This window comes from Hypoxylon trugodes (genome assembly GCF_022578975.1).
Source record: "Hypoxylon trugodes strain CBS 135444 unplaced genomic scaffold F4822scaffold_2, whole genome shotgun sequence".
Lineage (NCBI taxonomy): Eukaryota > Fungi > Ascomycota > Sordariomycetes > Xylariales > Hypoxylaceae > Hypoxylon > Hypoxylon trugodes.
In genome coordinates, this window is record NW_026250017.1 from 865186 (window position 1) to 888773 (window position 23588).

Sequence of the window (23588 nt, forward strand, 5' to 3'; positions counted from 1 at the left end):
TCTTCTCAAGTTAGACTAGTGAGAGATTTTGGTTTGTAAGTAATAGCATAGATCGTATTTTCCTCTATGGATATTAGCAGTCTCTTAATCGCTTACAAATACCCGTAAAATCGGATCTTAGGTAGCTTCGATCACAACGTTATACATTTTCTCCACAACCCTGGCTCTTCTTCCATGTAAATTTTCATCGCTGACTCTCATCTAGGGTGGTATTATAGGACCTAATTCTTGCATTTTAGAGATAGCATGTGCTATAATTGTCAAATTGAACTTGGTCCATCTCTCTCCTATGCCATATGTCTTCTCCGCTTACCTAGGTATGTACTCATGCACCCATCTGATATGTGATCTAAAGGTAATGGAGTAGCGGCTCCTCACGCCACAATATGCTCGCAACTTCTGCCGCATTGTTAAAGCCCTGAAGCATGACGGCTGAAACTCGAAAACTATTCGAGGAGTTAGCAAGAAGGAAATCATAGGGGACGATGCCTATTCCTGCCTAGACCTTTCTACTAGGTACTTAGGTACGAACCTCTTGAATGTAGATCATTGCAGTTTCTAGCCTATACCACAGTCAAAATGATAGATAGCAGCGCCGGAGATTTGGATGAGTCCACCGGAGCCTTCCGCGGTGGAAATTCGCAAGCGCATGCTGTCCAGATGGCTGAGTTTATTTTTCTTCGAGATCGTAGCTGGTCATAGGCTATGGGACCCTTGGATACAAGTAGGAATTTGCTTTTTCATTATGGTCCGATAAATAGATTAATGTAGGATGAGCTGAAATTACCCTAGAGGTAGATTAGATTACACAACAGGACCCCATACGTCACCCCAGACCAGAGGCGTCCCGAAACTGCCACTAGCTACCTCATTGAGACAACGTGACAAGCTTCTGGAGCATAATGTGCATTTCAACAGCGGGTTGTTCCGTAAATAGTTAGTTAAAAGCAACGGCAGGGGACGAATATTCTGCAGCTGATGATGATCATTCACGATGATGCTCTAGTACCCGCCTAGGTATCTAGATAAGCAGTTCTAGCTCGTTACCTTGACAAGGTCCCGTTGCTGTCAGCACTTCTAAGCTGTAATAGCGTTAATATTCGCAATCCGGGGAAATCGGGCCAGCGTTGCCATGCATGAACCAAACCAATGAATATTTCGTGTCACCAACAGATTTCAATCCCGAGGTTACATAAGAGATCTGTGACGCCAATCTCTCCCCTTCGGCACAACGCTTCATACGCCATATTTCACGCATGGGGTTAGGCTTGCGGGGAATGCGAGCATTTCCTTGATTGAAAGCCGAGCGTGATGTCTTTATAACTACCTACCTAGGTACCTTCCGGACACAATAAACAAATGATAGCGATGCTCACATATCATCTCCTAGGATGGACTGCGAACTGTCAGATTAGCTAGGGCATAAAATAAGACAACTGATGGGGCTCGCAATTTAGTTATGTGTATAATGCTGATTACACACATCCGAATACCCACTCCCGAGATATAACGTAGGGTAATTTGATAGGATACACAACAGCGTGCCGTGCCAACGATTTGACCACCCATGCAACGAGTATCGCACGCCACCCACACCGCGGATGTACCATCTCGGATCCGAACCTAAAAGCGGTAAAAATATTGTCGTCGAATGCTTATCTGCCTACTGTCCATGAGTACTTGGGTGAATATAAAGTAGAGCAGGGGATTTAATCAGAATAGAGCTCAATAAGACCATGAAAACGTGTATTAGTTGCAATTTATGGAGAGAGTCGACATGATCATAGAACCCCGCTCGAACATCTCTATGTATATGTACGTACCTCTAGATGTGGCAAGTGGCTCGGACATGGTTGCGATGGGTGGCAAAAGGGGTTTCCGGACACGTACAATGGTTTGGACTAGCTTGATTAATTATTATGGTTGACATGAGGTACAGTTCGCCGATCCTAAAATACAACTCTTTGGGAAAAGGAGGTATAATGTGGGATGATAAGGAGGGCCGCCTTAAATAGTAAGACATAGAGCTAGGTACCTATAATACCAAACTATGGTCGCTAAACAAGGTATAGGCGAAATAAGCAAATAGAATAGATGCGCTGTCTGTAAAGTAGAATGACTGGCCGTTTGTATGCCTCCAAAAGGATGTGTCTTAGGTGACGGGAGAGAGGATAGTGACAGAGATGATAGTAGAGCAAAGACTGTTTTGATAAATAGCTAGGAGGTAGAGCTATAGAAATATGCTATTTTAATGCTGTGCAACAGCGGGTAAGTAGATGAAAGACTACCACATACAGCAAGAGCTGGGGATAGTACTACAAGGAGCCGCATTAGGGTGTTTACTTATTACCCAAGACGGGGCATACCTTAGGTACCTAGGTATGTCCTGACGTATCAAAAGGGTACCCTGTCCTTAATAAAATTATTTATTATCAGCGAGGGTTCATTGTCAGCATGGTCGTTTCGCAAGCAAACTATTGCGTCGCGATTTTGTTGCCCACTACGCATTTGTTGCGTTTTCGCCGGTTTCAATTCCTGCATCAATAGAATATATTTGAATCTCCCGCTACTGCGTTGCTAATACACACCAATCTCCTAGAAAGGGAGGTGATCTCCAACCATCCTCACCAGCCCTCACACGATCGCGGTACGCAGGGCGCCTTTCTTACGCTATGGGTGAAATCTAGATCTGATAAGCGGGATTACTTTGCTTCTCGACCCGCCCGGTCACATTACCGCAACATACTCAGAAGCCATCACCCGCCGGTTCCCCGCCATAATTGTAGCCTTCTGTGTTGTGCGGCAAGGGAACGAAAGTAGGACGGGAAAGCCGAAAGTCTAGCCCCCCAACAAGGGATGTAACCTCCGGAAGAGCGTATGATTAGGTGACTTTTCAAAATGGCCTCATCTTCTCTCTCCATCAAGCTCGGGCCTTGGATACACTAGAAATTTTCAATACCACCCCTAAAAGCTGCGCGAATACAATACTGAACGGCATTTTGAGCTGACCTATTCATACTTGGTAGCTGTCTCTTAGTCCTACACCGCCGTTTATTAATTATATGGTTCACAAGTTATTGATATGGCGCGTTGCTAAGTTATCAATCCTTCTAATCATCTTGGCTAATGTTCCTATTAAAAACACAAACTCAATCATACCCAAGTTTCGGACTTGTTGCTCCTCTCGAACAATGCCTTCGATAGTCTAACGACCCCTGACCATCATCCCAAAGTAGTGACGAGCGATCTTTATTGCTGGAGCCCGTGGGGTCTTCTAGATGACGCGTAAAATGTACCCATGTATATGAGGCTCAAACTGCTTACCTTGGAACCATCATATTGTAAGCTACCTAGGTATCAATGCCGGTTAGCTGTTCCCGGATGGACCTTGGGTAGCACCAAAAGCTGACATAAGAGAGGATCGCTAAATGTGTGATGGCTACCTAGGTTGTCGGTTGGGCACCATTCCATTTCCCCACCGCAGAAAGAAAAATCTAGTGATTGATACGTGCCTTGACTTTAAACTATGGGCTGACAAACGTAAAACGATATATAAAAAAGCGGCTGTAGGCGGTATAATGTAACCAGGGTATTAGATTCGGCAGGCCACGTCGGTCGCTATTGATCAGTGATTTAAGTGAGGATAGTCAATCGTCGTATCGGCAAGAGAGTAGTAAGTCACATCCAATACCCTGTCACAATGAACTAATACAACAGTAAACCCGCCAGAGGCTCTTCTAAAGGCAGTGGGGCTTGGCCCTAGACGTAGCCTCAAGATTAGATTGTATATTAGTAGGCACAATCTCAAACAGCACTTCTACATATCCCCTACCTACCTAGGTAGGCGTGTGATATGCTTTCCGATTCGGTTAGTTGCTGCATGATCGGACGGCGACCACATGATACCCACAGTCCCTGCCAAGACTAGACGAAAATACGTCAAGCTACTATTTAATCGTCTGAATATGAACCCCTCCAATAGCTAGTAAATTACATTTAGGAAGTGTGTGCGATATTTTAGAGTCGAGTTGAGAACCCCCCGTTCACGGAGCACTGCCAAGTCTTTACCGTTCAATAGAGCAAGAACCATGACGTTGACCGAAAGTAACACATAATTTGAGCCGCATTAGGCTGTAGGGAGAAATCAATCGCAATATTTGTCGGGCAGCATTCCAAAGAGCACGGACGGACGCCCGGTAGCCGTGGGTCAACATGGTTGAAGAGAAGGCCTATGCGACGGAAATCAACATCGTCGGTCCGGGACTTCCGTAGCGGAATCATCAGCAATTGCCTAGATAGTTCAAGCATTGTGAACGTTGCATGCTGACAACCTACCTAGGTACTTTTCGCTCAATTGACATCGAACCAGGGGAACGATACCGATTACCCCTTTTAGACGAAACAGCAATATCATCATCATTGTCATTCACACTAAAGCCTCCTAGACAATCCACCTCTAAGCTAAATCTTGCAATACCATCTGCAATTCGTCCTATTCGTTACGGCACGATCATTATTTAGACCGAGAGGAACGCGGTTGAACACGGTTCTACTATCCCCTGAAGCGCCACGGCAAGCCTCATGGGAGCTGTTGCAGCAGCTACAGTAGCCTAAGTACGTAGTTCGCATTAGGGCAAGAAGCAATTGGCGGGTACCCCCGCCAAATGGTAGGTATCTAATTCTTGTAGTGCGCTCCTCTGGTTTGCGCTATAGTGTAAGTGTGAATGGCAGTGGAGTTAGGTACGATACCAACTAGCCCGGAACCGTTGCCCATGTCCGCCCAAAAGACCGAGAACTAATGAAGCCATCATGCAGTCATATAGGCGAATCAGGTATTCTCTTCGATATTGGATGATAATACGACAGAATACGTAACTTGCATGGAGCGATCTTATACATCTCCTAGGATGTCCCAGAATCCACTCTCCACTGGAGAATATCGATGAACTAATCCTGGGGGTTCGCCCGTCTCGGATTCACGAATAAGGATAAAGGTAATTCGGAACATGTGAATGGGTGGAAATGCCCTTAGCTTACATTACTGCCCTGATGGATAACCCCCATGCTTGTGTAGCCTGACCTTGCCTTCTCTGTACTCGGTTTGAAAACCCGACCTTCAACAGCTCTCATTCATAAGGTAAAAGCAATAGCTCAACCGCGGTTCCAATATTCATCGGTCAATCCCTTGAAGGTATTGCGGTAAAAAGTTGTCGAGCTTCCATTCTGTCGTCTCCACGTAGTAGCCAGCCCCCCCTACATCAATCATGCAGCCACATGTTCTCCAACCCCGAGAAGCCTATAGTTCGCAGCCGTTACCGAACCTGCTTGTCCTTCAGCCAAATAACTGCGAAGTAACTCATGGAATGCAACCATTGTTCAGCTACTACTCAGCCCAGAGGATCGACCTTTCCAACATACGGCCAACGAGGATCTGATAGGATAGGTACTCATGAGCTTCCTGTTTCATTGACTACAATAAAGCTCCTCTAGTACATGCCGTACCTCTCGCCCGGCCATTGCCTAATGCGTTAGGCTGACCGCATTTTCCTTTCGTTTCTACTAACAGCTTTGAGCTCCATGATACCTGAATGGCTTCTTACCGGCAGTGGGGTCGGTGGCAAGCCTTTGTAAAGATCGCACACGATCGAAGGGCGCCACCGTACATCACAGCTACATGTATGCAGCGACTCTGTGAGTTAATTCCTATTATCTCCTTAGCTGTAGACGATTACCCGGTTCGGTCCTTGGTTTCCATTCTTGACTCTACCCTCGGTCGTGCCGCGCCCCACACAACCAAGGCACATAGGTAGGGCTATGTGAGAAGGTGATTGGGGTAAGGTTTCTAATTCTTGGATGAGAGACTTCCATTTTCAAAGAAATAAGGCAGAAGGCAATGTGGATCGCGCCCGATACTGTTGATCCTTCTAGCCTCCAAGCCCCTTTTGATCGGTTTAAAAGCTCACAAGCTCCGTTCTTGCCTTACCACCATTAATGGGGATAGGCATTGTATTAACTTTTGATTCTTAGGAAGTCCATCTGAAACATTTGAAACATGACAGACAACGATCGAGCGCGCGAGTCCGGGCGTCGTAACCGGCCAAACCCCAACCACTATAGCAGGAACGCCCGTCCCCGTCGGCATGAACGTCGAGTTCCTAGTACCGTTCTAGAAGGCGAGGCTGGGGGTTTCGAATACTATAACGCCCATTCCACAACTTCGTACGATACTGGCGACGCCGACACAGTAGACACACAGGGTGACACGAATATGACGAACTCTCCAACATACAATCCCGACCCTTGTCCCGATACACATCCCTCCCTCGATCCATCAGCTCCACTGTCAGATGTCCCACAAGGGAGTAGCGACGCCTATAGTACAGCGCATAATGCAACTCTTGGCGACTATGGTAGAGATGTTCCATCCGATCCGAGTTTCCAAACCTCGTTATCATACCCTGCCATGACTGCTTTAAGCCTTGTCGCTACTTCATCCCCCGCCTATACTCCTTCAACCGCAACTATGCAGCGTAGCGACATGACTCCGTATGCCCAACTAGCATATTATACCCATCACGATGATGGAAGCCAAGTCGCCTACGATGCACCAACAATGTCGTCTCCATCAAGTATGGGAGCGTTAGATAATGAGAACAACATACAAGTAGTAGGCCATGGGTTTCAGGGCCAAGTCGGATATCAGTCAGCGGCGGGTAACGACCAACGATATGGAAGACGATGGTCGACCCATAATAATACAGGTTCCGCCGTGTAAGTTGGATCGTACTTTGACATGAATATTGACTGACCTCTCAAAGCAACTTGGTCGACGCGACAATTCAAGGGAATACACCACCACAAGACAGTGACGGCCAGACTCCTCCTCGCAACGAGGAATTTAGGGAGAGAAGCATTGAAGACTACATGGAACGTGAACACCCATGGAGCGTTTTAGACTTCCATTCACGAAACGATTCTACCAACAATTTCTTTCCGTGAACGGCGATAATGATAGGCTGCTAAAAGCTGGAATAGTATGACGGGTATACTAGTCTGGTATAATATCGTCATTCTCGAAGGGGGACGTTGCTTTAACTAGTAGGCTTGGTGGCGTTGCAGTTTAGTTAAACCAGTTGGGCTTCCTAGACAGGATATGACTTGTAATAGAGGAGAGCCGTTATTAGATTCGTTCAGTAGACATTTTCAACAAGCAAATATTGATAAGTCCGACTACAGCCACCGCCATTACGAGCTAAGTCTTAACGCGGGTCTGCCATCTTGCCACTACTTGTTATACACCACGTGGCCAGTCCGATGAAGTCGCTCTAGATCCTTCAAATACCTAGAGATGCCAGGGTACCTCTCGTTCGAGACGCTTCACCAGAACCAATAATCTATACAAGACCAATAGTTTTTTTTTCCCCAACCCCATAGTAAGCACTTATTGAACTCATAGATATAAGCATAGCTGCTCCATTACGAACAATTGTGCAGCTGGCTTGTGTTCCAATGCCTTTGGAAGTACATGCGAACCCAATTTCACCGGTCTCAAATCTCCTATGACCGGCGACAGGTGACGAATAGCCAACGTTGGGCGTATATGTGGGCATCTGAAGCTTTTGTGGCAGATCGATCTAAGAAATCTCGCTTCTTGAATGATCATGGAAAAGGCAAGTTGTAATTTCTTCCCACGGTAAAGATTTATCGCCAAGCTGTGTAAGCCATAACGCCACTAAACTCGCTAAATTTCAACGCACGGTACGTACAGCCCCTACCTACAGTGTTAGGTAGTATTCAAAACCTCACCGGTTGCTACTCATCAATCGACGCCGGTGAAGGACGATCAAGCCCAAGCTCAGCTTCGAAATAAAAATACCTCTTTGATATCGAATGATAAATCAACGGCAAAACCGGCTGTTCTTTGAATAATGTTCTTTGGCAAATGCCGTGGCATTCCCCCGATCAGAAGATTGTGCGACCGCATATCATAGGCAGTGTGCTCCAAGATCCCCGATGATCAGCATCCAAGCCCTCAGAGAAGATAGATATATATAAAACGCGCGAAAACTACGAGAATCCTCTTCGATCCGATTATCGAATCATACATGCATTATAGGAGGGCAAAATGACGCGTGGGAAAAGACCTAGGTTGACTGGGGGATGCGTTGCACTACAACTATCGGAGGTCTCGAGAGGAGATAGAGGATAAGAGACTGAAGACGTCTAATTAAGCTCTTCAACTCGATTCAATGTTTTCCCGAGGCCTAGACTCCGATGGGATAGGAATTCTGCACGGAAATGATCCCAGCAGTGATCAGGAGATAAATGAAGTACCCCCTTGGCGATCCTTTCTAGGCTTCGGGGTAGGACGGCTACTACCTAGGTACTTGAAATACGAAGCTCGCTCTGCCCTTTTGCTATCTAAGCAATGCCGAGTATTGAACTTATTAGAATCACTCGCCCATGGGGCGTTCGACCGCCGATCGGGACCCAAGCTATCCTATGTGCGTTAGCTCGCTAGTCAGAAACTGTCGAACAGCCACGCAAATTGCATATCGCCCGACCACTAGCTGCGCCGTCTCCTCGGCGGGAACACCCGATCGATATACATGTTAATAAGCTGAATGCTTCCATCTCGATGTCGATCGATTTGGGGTCTATCTGCAAGGCTCTGATAGTCGAAGCGGGCGCCTCAGACAACAGTTGAGGATATAAAGATAGTTCAAACCCGAGCAGGTGATACCTGAAACCACCTACTTGCCAACCATTCGGCCGCCAGTGTATCTTTCGCTAGGGGGCTATAGCACGGCCAAGATTATAGGCATGGTCTACATGACAGCTGAAAGTCTTCAGCCCTTACCACCACTCTAAGCTAGTACCATGATAACTTACAAGGCTCTTATTAGTGAAGAGAAATACCACCATAAAGGATTTTACACGGAAGCTTACTTTGGACGTTGGGATCCTTGTGTGATTTGTAATCTTGTCGTAGCATATATCCCTATCCCAAAGTGCCACAGCGGTTTTCCGCCCAGACTCACTGGGCAGGAAGACGATGTAGAAGCAGGCTAGGCTTAGTTATCACGGGCTGCATGTGTGGTATTACCTACCTAGGTATACGCAAGGGATGGCTCGCCTGCATATAGCCTAACGTAATACAACCATGGTAGCATATATACACGTGTATGACCCATAATGGGCGTTATAAAGTCCATTCTATAGCCTTACAGTTATCCTAAAAGCTTTCCTTCGAGGGGCTTTCTTCAAGGCGTACTCGTAGCAGATCTTTGACCCTGTTTCAAGAAACTGAGATACTTGAACAAAGTACTACACCTAACGGGTGACTTACTTATATCCCATAAAGAGTAACATATGCCTGCTTACCTAACTAGGTCAGCAGGGGATAATTATTATCATGAGTTGTAAGTTGAATGCTTCTTGATTATCGGTTAATTCTAAATACCCTGTAATAACTTCTTTTATACATTAAACGGAGACAAATATGCAACCATTCATTTTATTGAACAATCCAAATACAGTTAAAGTTTAGGTAGTCTTAGAGGGATCCACCCAAACTTATTCTAACATCCATCACGCGCAATTCGTCGTTAGGCAGAACATCACACTTGCAACTTTATTTTTCCTCTTTTCATCCCACTTCTGTTCATTTCGAAACCAAACTCGCCGATGAAAATGGGACCAAAGAAACGCCCCGCCGAAGATGAGAGCGACGGATTAAATCACAGAGCTCGTCGCAAGCGATATTCAGGATCCGTTAGGTCGGCCACAACAATGGATAATAACTACGGACAACGATCAGCATTTGGCGACTTCGCATGTCCTACCACCGTGCCGACCGGTGATAGCGACCTGGAATGTGAAGATGATACCGAAGCACTGGCATACCTCAAGTCTGTACGGTAAGCTAACCTTTCTTGACACCTATTTCTTTCTTGAAGACCTGCAAGGCTAAACCGATTCTCCTTCCCCTTCTAGGTGATTAATAATACTGATATGGTGAGTGTAGAGTCCAGGCGTCCGCGCTCCCACATGTTATGGTTGCAAGTAAAGCTGGTCCACAGCCACCCCCACAAGCCATTTCACAATCTGCAGACGAACAGCAAGATGAAGACGAAGACGTTGCCGACCGGGGTATCTATGAAGACGGCCGAGGCGATTTTAGAGGATATTATGAAGACGGTGCGTACGTCGCATATCCGCCCGACTACTTCGACGACGACGACGATGACGATGACGATGACGAAGAATACGAAGAGGAGGAAGATGTACAAGAAGAAATGGACTACGAAAACGAAGAAAATAAATACGAAGAGGGTGAGGAAGGTAATGAAGGCGAAGAATTTCCAGACCTGGAATACTATGATGAAGACAGCCCTGAATCTAGTGAAGGCCGTCCACACAACAGTAATTCGGACGAGATTCGCGAGGCGTATTTCACATCCATCATAAACCAATACCTAGGCCTTCGCCAAATTCTACAAAAGGAACCTCCAAAGGAATTATTATCTTCCCTTCCATGGTCGAATCCAATTGAAGTCGGTGGATTTGGTCCTCGCTCAGGCACATTTCCTCAGTGGTCTGGTCGGCTTCGGGGTACGGACCCACTTCCAGTACAGATCGCAGGAATGCATAAAGACGCTGTCTTCCGCTTGTTGCGCATTCTCCTTGGGGGTAAGTTCCTTCGCAAGCAACAGGTCCTTCGTGAGCGTACTAGTAGATGGATATGGGCGCTCCTTGCACGGCTACCTGAAAGGGGTGAGCTCGACTACCAGGAAATCGGCTGGATACGCGAGTTAGGCAAGAGGGCCGTTTTGCTAATGGTGAGCCTGGCCGAGGTGGAAATCCTACAAGAACACTACGAGGTCGGGGATAGCAGCTTTGGAAGCCAAGACGAAGGTGAATTCGACGTCGGTGAAGGTGTCGATGAGTCAAGCCCGGAAGAATGTTGCGACTTTGAGTACATCGACACGGATAGCAACGATCCAGAAGCCCACAAACGGAAGTTTGACCAATCTCAGGGTGGTAAGACATCAGAGACTAGCTCTTCTATCGCGAAAAATGGGGACACGATGAATTCTGATACTAAGCCTACAACCAATGGCGATAAAATCGATAAAGTCGATAATGAGGTCAATCGGACTGAGCCGGCGGTTCAATCCGAAAAAGCAGAAGATTTGTCAGACGTCGAAATGCAAATTGAGTCAGACTCGGAGGATGGGGAAGTATCTGACACGCCCCAGCAGCAAGAAACAGAAGCTGACATAGAAGCGGCCAAAATCCGCCTTCTCCAACAGCATTGTATCGAGGTCGACAACGCCCCGTCAGAACAAAACCCCACAGAACCCCCCACTATGACCCTCGAAGAAAAAGCTTTTGCTGCTCTTGATGCAGAAGAAGAAGAAAAGAACCAAGCAAAAGCGCATAGAGCCAAGGTCAACGAACTAGCCACCCTGAATATGATTCTTACTGTAGCCGGTGAGTTCTATGGGCAACGAGACCTTCTCGAGTTTCGGGATCCGTTTGGAGGATTCCAGATTGAGTAGGTACCGCGTATATTGTATCCGATGATATTCAAGATAGATAATTTTTAAAATCTTTTTAATGAGACGAAAATCTTTCCCGTGGTCATCGTAACATATGCTTAGTAAACGTAGACGCAATCAATACCAATGAGGAGGTACCTATAATGAAAATCATTCTTTATGTAGCACTATGAACTATCGTTCTAGAAAGGACGAATTGACGAAGTCAATCTATTTACCCAGCACCATCGTCCCCAGACGTGATCCTGAATAATGGTATACAATGGTGATACAATCCCTGTGTAACGCGAGCACGGAACTCCCTTGCGCCAGTCACCTACCCCCCATGGAAAGTGTTTGCTCTGCTTCCCGCTTCCCAACCTGCCATACCAACCTAAATCAATCGCATGCGACAATAGCTCCAGCTGCTATGTCTTCCCATACTCCATTACTTTCCCTCGATAGTCCGCTTCTCCTCGGGGTATCCCATAAAAACCAATCCTCATCCGATCTTATTCACCTTTCTGGTCAAGCATCACTCATCTCAACCTCCCAACTTCGTCTACCGTCTCCGTATTCAACCAGGAAATCTGCCTCTCCGAAATCTCCAGCGGAACCTCCATCAGCATCAACAACCATAAAGTTCTCCTGATCCAGGACTCTTGGCGCGACCGTCGCTAATTTACTCCCACCACGCGTCTTCGCTTTGCGCGGGACAGCCATAACACGGCCATTTCCAGCACCACCGTTATTCGGGCTCCAACTCGTAGGTCCTAGACTTCTGGGGCTTACTTCGTCATCGTAGTTATCGCGCCACACGTTAAAATTCATGTTGAGATTTAACCGTCGATCCGGTGTCTCGGGTCGATCATCTTCATCCTCGGTATATGAACGCTTGCGTGTCTTGGAGGGAGTGGAAAAGGAATGCGGGTCTGTGCTGGAGATTGTGTCTTGACTACTCGTTAACCCGGGGACGTCGTCGTAGTCGTCGATCATGGAATCGGCAATGGTGAGTGGTTGGTAGGTAGATGTGGATGAGGTGTCGGTTTCGGGTTGTGTGGATAGACCACCGACTTTGTTGATCCCGCAGAAAGGGAGGAGTTCTCGTGGTGTGGAGATGGCGTTGGCGCGCGAGCGGCCTTCACCCATGGCTGCTGCTGACGCCGCGGTGGTGTAAGAGGTAGAGCCGGTAGGTTCGTCCCAAAGTGCTTTCACGGCGTATGTGCCCGTCTTATAGCCCTCAGGCACAGATTTACGCACTCTTAAGCCTACGGAGAGAAGGTTCGCCTGCACGGACGCGGGGAGTGTGGGGATTGTAGCGGAGTCGTATGTTCGTGCGGCGGGGGATGATGTATTGTTCCCGTTGCTGCTGAAGAACGAGGTGATTTGTCGTTGCGCGGGATCACTTGCTGCGCCGGCGAATTGGCGCTTGATTCGTGGCGTCGACATGATTGAGAGATAGATGGGATGGATGGATGAGGAGATATGTAGGTAAATATCCGGATTACGTGTCGAATGCGAGTGCGGCCCACTTGGCCTGGTCCGAGTTTCCTCAGATCTAAATGAGGGGATCGTAGATCCGAGGTTGTGATTGTGGATTTTGGTGGTTCTTACGATTGTGATGATGGAATTCGCAATTGGGCTCTGGGAGTCAACGCCTAAATGACTGTCGTGAAACCTGCAACCCTAGGTAGAAAAAAAGCCCAATTAGGTCGACTATTTAAAAAGGTCGTAAGCTTTAGTCAGTCAAAGCTGGGAAAAAAATGAAAGCTAAAGCTATGTAATGATTGTTGGTGCGAAAATGAAACAAGCTCGAGCCTGTCAATGCGTTTGTGCTATGCTGTTCTGAATGATGATGAAAAGAGGATTGGGGGAAAAAACAAGATTTCTTGTCAAAAAAGGAGGCTGGCTGGATGGCTCCAATCTGGGGGGCGGCTGATCGGACGATGCACTGTAGCTTAGAAGGTGGGGGATGCGCGCAACCCGCGTAATTGGCGTGTTTTTACGCGTTAATTGAGTGCCTTGGCGGACAATCCACCCATTAAGTGCACTTTGATATCTAAGCTAGGTACCAAGGTATCTATGTACATACATGTACATACAACATATATGTGGAGTTCGAGATCTCAGAATCGACGCCGTCTCGAAGAGTTTTAACTTCGTTTTCCCATGGATTACCATGATTAAGTATTTGTTGTATATTTAATATCTTTAGGTGCCATATTTGTAGTTCAAGATGGTGCCAATAAGTACTGGGAATTGTCTCATTATGTGCTGTACTAGAGGGTATCAATCTTCTGTGCATACGTTGGCGTCGTATCACCGATCAGATTTCTATATATCGAGTGAAATATGAACCACGGGCACGTCATAAATTCTCCGCAACGTGTCCAGAAACCCCTAGGCTTATATCCTTTAATGCTTATAAGTTTGACATTATCATAAACATTCACCATACTCCCTTTACAGTTACCTCAAGCACCCAGGTGGAAGCACGTTGATGGGCTCACAAAGGTTCTACAAGACGTGCGAAGTACGTTATATCAGGTGGATATTGGTGACGTACATTAGGTTATCATTTCATTAAAAATGGAGGTTTGGATATTATGCAATCAAATTGATCACCAGGGTGCCATACTAGAACGACGTCAAAAATAGTGGCAAGTCACTTAGACGAATCAAAAACTACGTTATCACAATTGGTAAAGATGGAAGCTTCAGTGGAACCCTGTGAATTCGCCTAATGCAGTGTGAAAATAACGACCACTGCAATCGGGTATGTAGCGATCCTCAATCAACGTTCCACGTCCTCACATCTAGGAGAATCCATCCCTTGCGAGTTGGATCTCAGATGATGCTCATGTGGAAAGTCATTTCCAACTATCCACCCATGCAGTTAATACCATCCTGCCTGAAGTCTTTTAAGTGATGTGACGACTTCGTAATACACAAGGCGAATAAAAACGGAAAGAAGCATTCGCGGAAAAATAAACGGAGAATGCAAGATATCAGGACCCCAAACGCCCCTTTTGTATTAAGGTTCTCTTTTGGTATCCGTCGTCTATCTGCAATGACGTAGAGGTTCGTAAAAGATGTCGAGGATGTCCGGGAGACAAATGCCATAATTTTTTCATGCGCCCATTTCCGTCAAGAGTGTCCCTTGCAGATATCCGAACCACACCATGAAGTCGTGACCAATGCCCAAGAACGAAGAAAATGCGAGACGAAATCCTCTACTTTCTTCGGAAAGAGCAGCCCTCAGTTAATCTGGCCTTACCACCGGTAGGTTGGCAAAGAACGGTCGTGCATCCCTGGCAGATGACGACGGTCTGCGCGTGGGAGAAGACAGTGGTGATGGTGAAGCAACCGGGGCACTTGACATCCATGAAGAAGGACCGGGGGCTGGGGACGAGAGTCTATAATAATTAATAAATTCATTAGCATCATCATTATCTAGCCTTTAGGACGATTGCGATGGTTTATTTATATCATACCTTCAGCTTGTGCTTCTTAGCCTCGGCAGCCGGGCTGGGGTTGAGTAGATCAACGGCGAGAACCTAATTGAAAATTTTGTCAGCACAACAATCCCATTTGAAAATAGAAGCCCAATCGATCATCAATTGTTTCGCCGTTTCAATCATCCGATAAAATATGAACCTAATCTCTAGCGGCGTAAACGGTTCTAAGGAAGACTATTGTGAAAGTCGCCGAGATTGTTTAGGCTGATGAAAATATTGACGATTGACGACGCGGAAGTTGACGGTGACTCGGTTGATGATTTGATCGACGGCGTGAATAAGAAAACAAGGTCGGTATAACTCACCATCTTGTCTGATTGTCACTTAGAGTGTCCTGAGAGATGGATTGAGCAAGCTTAGATTGACTTGTCGAAATCTGAAGGGTGTTCGATGTTGCAGATTTTGGTTTGGGCTTGCGGGTGACAATGGTTAAAAACTGAGGGGAAGGTCGTGTGTAGAGTAGGTAGTCGAGATTAAAAAATTCGTTTAGTAAATTTCGGGGGATGCGGATTTTGGTTGGACAGATTCGCTCTGGTGGGCAAGAGGCGAAATTTACTAGGACCCTTATGGTATGGCCTAATAAAGTTTAGCGTTGAAGAGGGCTAGGGCTTTTCACTCTTGGACCCATAATTTCCGTTGGAGCCTGAAGTTTCTCTTCCGAAAAACCGAGGCCCACTCTACAAACAGCTGGTTGCACCTTTCAAGCCAGCTGTCCGCCGAAGTGGGATGCTCCTTCTTATCATTACTGATTACGATAGAGGGGTCGGCGAACCTTGAATTCCACGCAACACTACGTCAGGCAACAATCAAAACATCTAAATTTAAATTCCAAGACAACCTTCTTTTAAATTCGCAAGAATTAACTTGATTCTCTTTCAATTATCGTCGCAAGCAATAATAAACTCACACAAAATGGCAGCGCCGACAGAACAGCGGATAGCTGTCCCTATTGATGATCCAAATGCAGATACCGAATGGTATGATCCTTACACACCAAGTTCCTTCGTTCTTTGGAGCACCAGCCTAACAATTAAAATAGGAATGACATATTACGGAAACACGGCGTTATACCCGAGAAGCCCCCATCCCCTACACCCATGATCGAAGAAGCTATCCTGGAAGGCCGCCGAATAGCACACGAAAATAGATTAGAGGGGAAAGAGCTTGACGAGTTGGACGAATTAGAAGACGACGAAGATGAGGCTTTCTTAGAACAATACCGGCAGAAACGAATGCAAGAACTAAATAAATTGTCCAAGAAGTCAATACATGGTTCAGTTTACCCGATATCGAAACCGGAATATTCGCGCGAGGTCACAGATGCGTCTCAACACGGACCCGTATTTGTCAACCTTACCTCGTCGCTAGGCACCAACGTCGAGTCAAGAGTTTTGTCGGAGTTGTGGGGTCAAGCAGCGAAAGAATATGGTGACATCAAGTTCTGTGAGATCAGAGCCGACAAGGCGATTGAGAATTATCCCGATCGCAATTGTCCCACTATTTTAGTATATAAGAATGGTGACATTGTGAAGCAAATAGTTACGCTTGTTACGGTAGGAGGTGTGCGAATGAGTATGCTACATATCGACGACTTGTTGGTCGAAGTCGGCGCGGTTAGCGAGAAAGATATGAGGGTTGTGAAGAGGAAAAGAGACGCGGAAGACGCGAAAGAAGAGCAACTGATGGGCAAAGGTATTAAGAGTGGGAACTTGCGACACGCATCCGCCGTAGACGATGACGACGACGACTGGGACTGAGAATGCCCACAGGTTCAGATATACCCATTATCTATCATTCATCGGCATACACTTTCCGTCTAGGCCCACAAAAATAAGCCAATCTCAAGGGAAAGCTAGCAATTCCATCTAGTTTTATCTTTCGATTCAAAAAATCTCGGCTTTCCCATAATCGAATAAAACCAGCTTCGCCGTACGACTTAAGTACATGTATAACTTACATGTATAACTGACACTTAAGTATTTCGGTTTCAAGGAGGGTCAATGCTTAGGTATGTAGGTATTTCTGTATCGATACCATCTACTAAGCCACTTAACTAGTGAACCTAAGCCTTGAATAGATGAGGAGATTCAGCATTATATACGTTCATAAAGGTATCCGCGTACCTATCTTTAAGGGGTTATTGGATGGACCCTGAGTATCTTTCTCACCGCGGAACTAATAAAGTACTTATGAGAAAATGAGCCAATCAAATAGAACGGAGCCAGAAAGTCGGGTCCGGTCTGTCGGTTGCACACCTAAAGTTACTTATTGGGGAAGGTGGGTCTTTTTTTTTTATTTCGTGACGTGACGCGACTTAAGTTGAAATTCGAGGCGTGACGCTAATGTTTATTCCAATTCAAAGTCAACCTCTTTTCAACTCTCTTCCAAACTTGTATCACCAACTGAGTTGAACAATCGCGATCTACTTTTTCAAAACTGTCGAAATCTACACATATCTACACATAAGCACCTGCTTTGTAATTCAATTTCACTCGCAATGGAGGAAGAACCGACCCTTCCCAAACTGCCCGCAGTTTCTTGGGATTCCGATACGCAGACATTCACCAATACGCGAAAACGCGCCCGTGATCAATCGCTCGCACTGCCGACTTTTAACAACTCGAGTGATCCAGCTATATTTTCTAGCGATGATGATCCCAGCCTGGAGAACTATACTCAAAACCAGCGTCGAAAGAAAAGATATGTTGGCTCCTGGTTTCAACAGCACCCCACTTCTTCCGACTCGACATTTTCCGAAATTGTCCAGCAACCACTACCTAAGACTAGAAGAACTTTTCGACGTCAATTTGACAGTGGTGTTTGGTTGGGAAGTGACAATTCTGTTGATATGGAAGAAGACTCAGTTACAGACGTTAAAACGCCTGTCGAGTCTAAGTTGTTACAACTTGGACATGTTCGAGCTACTACGACCATTTCCTCCACCGAAGCAAATGCTCGGCAAGTGATTCAAGATGCAATCGACAAAGGAACTCAGGTCGTCAACCTCACGTAAGTTTGCGCCTATCTGCGAACCATCAGTGGGATGATAGAATCTAATCAGCTGCAGTTCTTTCAATATCGAGACGATTTCCAATGCAACAATATCACAGATCTCCCTTTTCGATACTATACCCCTCATGACCGAAACCTTCCCAATCGAACGAAAACAGCCGTCTATCGAAGTTTACCTCGCCAGTAACCCACTTATCCGTGTTCCTGGAGCTCTCTTCAACTTAGAGAATTTAACAGTTCTTAGCCTTCGCAATACTAAGATCACCGAGCTCCCTTCCAGTATTCGGAATTTGCGTAACCTAGACACATTGAACGTCTCTCTTACTCGCCTCCGATATCTACCTTGGGAACTTACAGATTTATTAAAGTTCCCTAGTAAGCTTCGGACCCTAAATATACACCCTAACCCTTTCTACCAACCAGATGAGTTGGACTCTACTCTCCTCGGCGGTGCCTGCGAAAAGAACTGGATGCACCAAACCACGCCTGATGAACTTATACCTCTTCCGGAACCGGGCAGACCGTACATGTTGAACATGTCAGATGATATACCCATCGACTCCGCATGCTTAAAACCCGACGCCGCAAAACACAATGCGATGTATTGGCAAGCATATGCGCTCGCACGAACCCCAGTCCAATACAATGACGTCCGAGGTTTCGTAGTTTCCACTTTCAGATTATCCCGACAAAAGTCAACTGGCTCAGAAAGCCCGTCCGAGCACCTGGACACGGTCTTACCAACCGAAGATATATGTTCAGCACCAGCACCCCCACCTCCTAGTCGCAGCCAATTCAGCTCAACAAGCAATCCAAGCCGTGTGCCCTCATTGCTAGAACTCGCTCTCCAGTCTTGCGCCAAAAGCGGACAACTTCGTGACTTACCATCATACCTCCCGCACAATGCGCCATCGCATTTATTAGAGATACTAGAAAGAATTGCCCAGCAAAGCGAGGAAGGTGGTAACTGTGGCGACTTACCCTGTTCGGTATGCGGACGACGCGTTACGGTCCCCATGGTTCAATGGATAGAATGGTGGGAGGTCAGGCAATGTGCTCCTGGTGAGGATAGTTTCAAGAGCGTAGCTGGCACGGGTGAGAATGAACAAGCCATTCCTTTCTTGCGATGGGGGTGCTCTTGGAAGTGCGTGCCGAGTGGAATGATACCTGGACAGAGGCTCCCCGGCACGGTCGTGAGGTGAGCCATAGTGACGGCTCAGCGCGAATGAGGTACACCCTCAACCCGATATGTGCCAACAGAACTCGACATTTCAAGATATTCATCGTGTTATTATATCCACGAATATCGATCCCGGCAACACTAGTCAAACCATGGCTTGAACTGATTGCTAATTCAGTACGGCGAAAATGGGGGCTTTTCTAAAGTTCTTGTACTAAAACTCGCATCTACCAACTCGATGACGTATATGTACCACAACGCGATTTCTGGCGGAGGGCTTATGAGCCCTTGTATAATAGGCGGTTGTTTTTGTGACATGTCTCACTATTCATGAGTACATTTACGCAATTCTGAGACACTCAAGTCGCCGAACAGCAAGGCACCTGTATTTTAGGCGTATATTTAAGCTAACTCGTTAAATGACGAGCTAGTAAAGGGATAAAGAGATCGATGGTGGCAGGAGCTTAGTCGCAGAGCCACTTTTACAAGTGAGGCCACGGCCGATGAGTATGTAACTGCCTAGTTGCGCATGCTGTTAAATTAAGAATGAATTGTAAAATGAACCAATACTCTTATTGTGTCCAGTTCTTTGTCTGAAAATGTGGCTAAGTACCAATGGTGTGGTACGCAAGGTTAGTTTCGTCGTCTATTTACGCTTAACACCTCTTTCCTCATATCTGGTCTTGATACATCCAGTGGTGTGGCTGCACATGACCATGCAACTCTAACTTTTAAGCTTTACACTCATACATATGCACGTTCCGGCCCTCTCGCGAAGCCGGGGATCGCCGTCCGGGGTAACTTTAGAGTCTGACTCGGCAAGAGCTACCCGAGCCGGCACCTTCCGGGCACAGTGATAATCCCTTACTTTCCTGATGATCACGGTCGCAAGAGATAGATTCCGTAAAAATAGTTCAAGATGGTTCAAAGGCTTCAATCATGAAGTAAAATATCGCAGGCTGGGCAACTTGTCAACCGAGATTTCCATAATCCGCACATCCGATCCTCCGGCCGATAAATCCAGGTAGAAGGCACAACCTTGACAATGTATTTCGATGGAGAGTAACGCTGTTACTCCGTGACTTCCGAGCTGGCGGTCCTCGCTACATAAGGGGTTAGCTAGTAGATGCAGTGTTACTACCTAGGTAGCGTGGGGTCCTTGGTCAACGTGACCTTACGATGGTATGCAAAACGAATGCATGTAATTCCCTCTTACCTACTCACTTACATTACCTAAATATTTCTTGCATGTGATATCGCGTAATATTGAGTTGAGATATGAGAATTGCAATGATTCTCTCAAATCTTGTGTGTAGGAAGTGCTCGCGATTTGACCGTGGAAATAGGATATACTAAATCCTTGTCCTATGTATGCTGCAGGTTGGCGGGAAGATGCAGCTTTCCGCCCCTACTCATCGCGCGCTCTCGTTCGTCGGATACTCTCGATGCTGTGCCAGGAGCCGCCCGATCCGTCGCGCAGAAGATCTCAGTGCATAGTTTCGAGATTGGTTTTGTTATCTGGCATCAGATGCGGCTAATGCGTATTAAGAATTATATCGTTAGATCTCGGCGGAAAAGCTCCGGCGGTGTCGGATGTGGGCGTTTTCTTCTATATTCTCGGAGACGTCCTTTCGGCTCACACAATGGAATAAACCGCATTCAGTTTACACATGACCAGATCTGGCGTGATGGGGTTCGAACTAGAAGGTTCTTTTTTACTTTCATCCGACATCGTGACCTTACCTATCTGATGTTTCAAGGGCGATGGGACAAGTAGAAACGATATGACCGCCGACGAGGGCCGACTTCTCCGAATCCTCCCCTGCCTAGGTAGGCAGTCATCTGCCGAGCTGGGAACTGTAGACGAGAGGCACAGCGGCTTTTGCGCTTACATAGCTGCATGGTGGATTTTCTCCTAACACCGTGTAACAAATTCGATAGTGTGTTGCCCGTGCCGCTTTTTCCGTAGTGTTACTGTTTGTTCCACGGTGTTTTTTATACCAAGTTAGATTATAGTATGTTTATATGTATTTTCATTGTAGTATTATCATATATGACATGTCTAATATTCCGCGAGGCAAAGCTGAAAGATTTGTTACCGAAATCCTGCAAGCGGATGGCAGTATGGTAGGCATACTAGCATAGCAGTACCAGGGTATCCGAATTCTCCGGTCGTCAATAAGCACAAACATGGTTCAGAGAAGAAAATCCCTGCGAAGAATCTTGGCGGACTAACTTGAGTTGTGCTGGCAGTTGGGACTCTAAAGCTTGTATGGTGTCAGCCCTGCCGTTTGTTGTTGACGTCCCTTCGGCTAACGTTGGATGCTTGATGCTACCCGAGCTGCATTAAACTCGATATGGAAGAGTCGAGAGGATAGGCTCTTCCGTAATAGGTAACGGCTCCAATGGATGATCCCAAACCAGGGACATGTCATGAGCCCCATTTGCTGCTGATTCATCACCTTTGTCGAATACTACATTAAATAAGGAATTGTTGCTTATCAATGCTATTCTTTGGTGTAATTTGTTGCCTAACCTCGGATTTCCGGTGATAATGGTGGGGTCGGAATTGCCTCATGATTGGCTGAACTGAGTAATAACAAAGTTCGCTAAAAGCTAAGGTATGGGAGGAATGATATAGTCGGTCTGGGGGCGAGGCAAGGAGGGGGGAACCGTTCGCCAACCTCGTCGGTGCTACTGGAAATAAGATGAAAATAAGGCCATAAAAAGAAAAAAGAGATGAAGGGGGAGAAAAAAAAGATGGGGACCAGGTCATCGGAGTTCCGCAAGCGCTAACTTTGTTACCATCGTTGTTACCCAACCGAAATAATCTTTTTAACTTTCTCGCCTATTCGGCACTCGGGCTGAGGCTCTCTTTCCTGCCATCTCCTTTTCTCCTTCCTCTTCCTCTCCTCTCGTTTGTATCATGATACTTAAAAAGGTACCAAGCTAATGTATTGTAAATACCATATTACAGACATGTACATCCTGGTCCTATTACAACATGCGGGTATCGTCACATAGGAAAGTGAGATGGGAATCTTGCGAAAATCCTGTGGGCAACAGACAAGGATCCAGCCCACCAGGCCACTGCCGCATCGGGCGAATTGGGCAATTCCGAGCTTCCCGGCGGTCATTTGCACACTGACAATTCCTTCCATTTGATATAATTGTTGCTTCTTTTTTATTCTGCTTACATACACGCCGTCGCTTGTTTATACATGTACTTACACATGTATCTAACACTATGTACCGATATACCTAAGGTAATGTAACTTCTGCCTTCTACTATTTTCCCCCGTCCCGGTTCGGGAAGGCTGGGCTGGGGGAAGCTCTGGGGCATATTTTATTTTTATATATATGTGCCAAGGCCCGAGGAATGTTGTCACTCAACCTGAATGCCGAACTGCATATATCATTAATACATATCTCCCTACGATTATTGACTTCCCTCTCATGGTGTGTTGTTTTTCTTTTGTCCTTTTCCTTGGAGGTCTACCTATATAGCTAGCTATAGCTAGGGACGCTAGGCATCGTCATCATCGCCGTTATCGTTATTCTCGTGAACCTAGTCAGCATATTAAGTAATACTACCAACGAACACCTACAACACCAAACTATATCAACGTCAACACAATGTCGAAACTTTCCATGATCGAAGCTTTCACCCGGTGGGCCCGCCTAAAGAAGTACCGCATTGAAGTCACATACGGGGTTTACGTCTTCACTCCTATGGAGAAGGTCGTCTTCTGGTCTATCTTCTGTTTCTTATTCAGCGTCATCTCCTTTGCCGCTATCCTTTATACCCAGCGCAACGTCTTTCTACTCATACGATACGCATCCGTCTATGTCACAAGAGAGGGTGGCGCGAGCAGTGCCGTCTCAAACCTCTTCCCCAAGAGCCATGGAGCGCTATCAGTATCGCAGGCAGGAATAACGTCGCTGGCTGAGACGTTAGGTGCTGCCACAAACTCGCAGATACCATGATTACCAACACTCAGTTGATGAGCAATCTGCGCATGGCTCATCTGTTCGGTTGGAAGGTGTTGGTGAGAAGTGAAAAGTGGCGTTGGCTTGGAAGTGGGGGCCGAAAACATGGAAAGGTTGAATGTGCGTCTACCAGTACCATTCCCACTTGAAGCATTACGGCGTCATTTCATCATAGGGGAAATGATGCGCAGAGCAAATATTTCACCGATTATGGAGTCTTGTGCGCCGTGAACAGGATATCTCAACTGGCAGTCTCGTGTGGACCTTTACCTTGGACATATCACGACATGTGGAGCTTTGAAAAAATGGTATAGCGGGTAGGCGGAAAGAGTTTAGGAGTTGAGG

The 23588-nt window shown here is 46.3% G+C and overlaps 7 protein-coding genes across 7 annotated transcripts; 5 read left to right on the plus strand and 2 right to left on the minus strand.

The window, feature by feature from the left end:
* The first annotated feature begins 6027 nt into the window (after positions 1-6027).
* Positions 6028-7215, plus strand: F4822DRAFT_389309 (uncharacterized protein). Its single transcript, XM_051456955.1, has one exon. It carries the CDS (start codon positions 6053-6055, stop codon positions 6773-6775), a length of 723 nt encoding a protein of 240 aa, XP_051317776.1. The 5' UTR covers positions 6028-6052; the 3' UTR covers positions 6776-7215.
* A 2322-nt stretch (positions 7216-9537) lies between these two features.
* On the plus strand, positions 9538-11697 carry F4822DRAFT_389311 (uncharacterized protein). The gene is made up of 2 exons (XM_051456956.1): positions 9538-9920; positions 10028-11697. Exons 1-2 carry the CDS (start codon positions 9688-9690, stop codon positions 11562-11564), a joined length of 1770 nt encoding a protein of 589 aa, XP_051317777.1. The 5' UTR covers positions 9538-9687; the 3' UTR covers positions 11565-11697.
* F4822DRAFT_389313 (ribonucleotide reductase inhibitor-domain-containing protein) lies at positions 11698-13488 on the minus strand. The gene has a single exon (XM_051456957.1). It carries the CDS (start codon positions 12990-12992, stop codon positions 12072-12074), a length of 921 nt encoding a protein of 306 aa, XP_051317778.1. The 5' UTR covers positions 12993-13488; the 3' UTR covers positions 11698-12071.
* Positions 13489-14776: 1288 nt separating this feature from the next.
* On the minus strand, positions 14777-15369 carry F4822DRAFT_436112 (ribosomal protein S27-domain-containing protein; the record flags this gene model as incomplete). The annotated part of the gene is made up of 3 exons (XM_051462274.1): positions 14777-14959; positions 15038-15100; positions 15367-15369. The coding sequence occupies 3 exons, from the start codon at positions 15367-15369 to the stop codon at positions 14777-14779; spliced, it is 249 nt and encodes an 82-aa protein (XP_051317779.1).
* A 368-nt stretch (positions 15370-15737) lies between these two features.
* On the plus strand, positions 15738-17146 carry F4822DRAFT_112810 (thioredoxin-like protein). The gene is made up of 2 exons (XM_051452484.1): positions 15738-16038; positions 16101-17146. The coding sequence occupies exons 1-2, from the start codon at positions 15974-15976 to the stop codon at positions 16816-16818; spliced, it is 783 nt and encodes a 260-aa protein (XP_051317780.1). The 5' UTR covers positions 15738-15973; the 3' UTR covers positions 16819-17146.
* F4822DRAFT_112811 (uncharacterized protein) lies at positions 17147-19825 on the plus strand. The gene is made up of 3 exons (XM_051452485.1): positions 17147-17338; positions 17424-18070; positions 18129-19825. The coding sequence occupies exons 2-3, from the start codon at positions 17559-17561 to the stop codon at positions 19273-19275; spliced, it is 1659 nt and encodes a 552-aa protein (XP_051317781.1). The 5' UTR covers positions 17147-17338; positions 17424-17558; the 3' UTR covers positions 19276-19825.
* Positions 19826-22459: 2634 nt separating this feature from the next.
* F4822DRAFT_112850 (uncharacterized protein) lies at positions 22460-23466 on the plus strand. Its single transcript, XM_051452488.1, has one exon. It carries the CDS (start codon positions 22890-22892, stop codon positions 23238-23240), a length of 351 nt encoding a protein of 116 aa, XP_051317782.1. The 5' UTR covers positions 22460-22889; the 3' UTR covers positions 23241-23466.
* Positions 23467-23588: the final 122 nt, after the last annotated feature.

Excerpts from the sequence above, each read along its gene's own strand:
- F4822DRAFT_389311 (XM_051456956.1), top strand. The coding sequence starts at position 9,688 with ATGAAAATGGGACCAAAGAAACGCCCCGCCGAAGATGAGAGCGACGGA. Across the intron at positions 9,921-10,027 it reads GCATACCTCAAGTCTGTACG|AGTCCAGGCGTCCGCGCTCC; the intron begins GTAAGCTAACCT and ends TGGTGAGTGTAG.
- F4822DRAFT_389313 (XM_051456957.1), bottom strand. The coding sequence starts at position 12,992 with ATGTCGACGCCACGAATCAAGCGCCAATTCGCCGGCGCAGCAAGTGAT.
- F4822DRAFT_112850 (XM_051452488.1), top strand. The coding sequence starts at position 22,890 with ATGTCGAAACTTTCCATGATCGAAGCTTTCACCCGGTGGGCCCGCCTA.
- F4822DRAFT_389309 (XM_051456955.1), top strand. The coding sequence starts at position 6,053 with ATGACAGACAACGATCGAGCGCGCGAGTCCGGGCGTCGTAACCGGCCA.
- F4822DRAFT_112810 (XM_051452484.1), top strand. The coding sequence starts at position 15,974 with ATGGCAGCGCCGACAGAACAGCGGATAGCTGTCCCTATTGATGATCCA. Across the intron at positions 16,039-16,100 it reads CCAAATGCAGATACCGAATG|GAATGACATATTACGGAAAC; the intron begins GTATGATCCTTA and ends CAATTAAAATAG.
- F4822DRAFT_112811 (XM_051452485.1), top strand. The coding sequence starts at position 17,559 with ATGGAGGAAGAACCGACCCTTCCCAAACTGCCCGCAGTTTCTTGGGAT. Across the intron at positions 18,071-18,128 it reads ACTCAGGTCGTCAACCTCAC|TTCTTTCAATATCGAGACGA; the intron begins GTAAGTTTGCGC and ends AATCAGCTGCAG.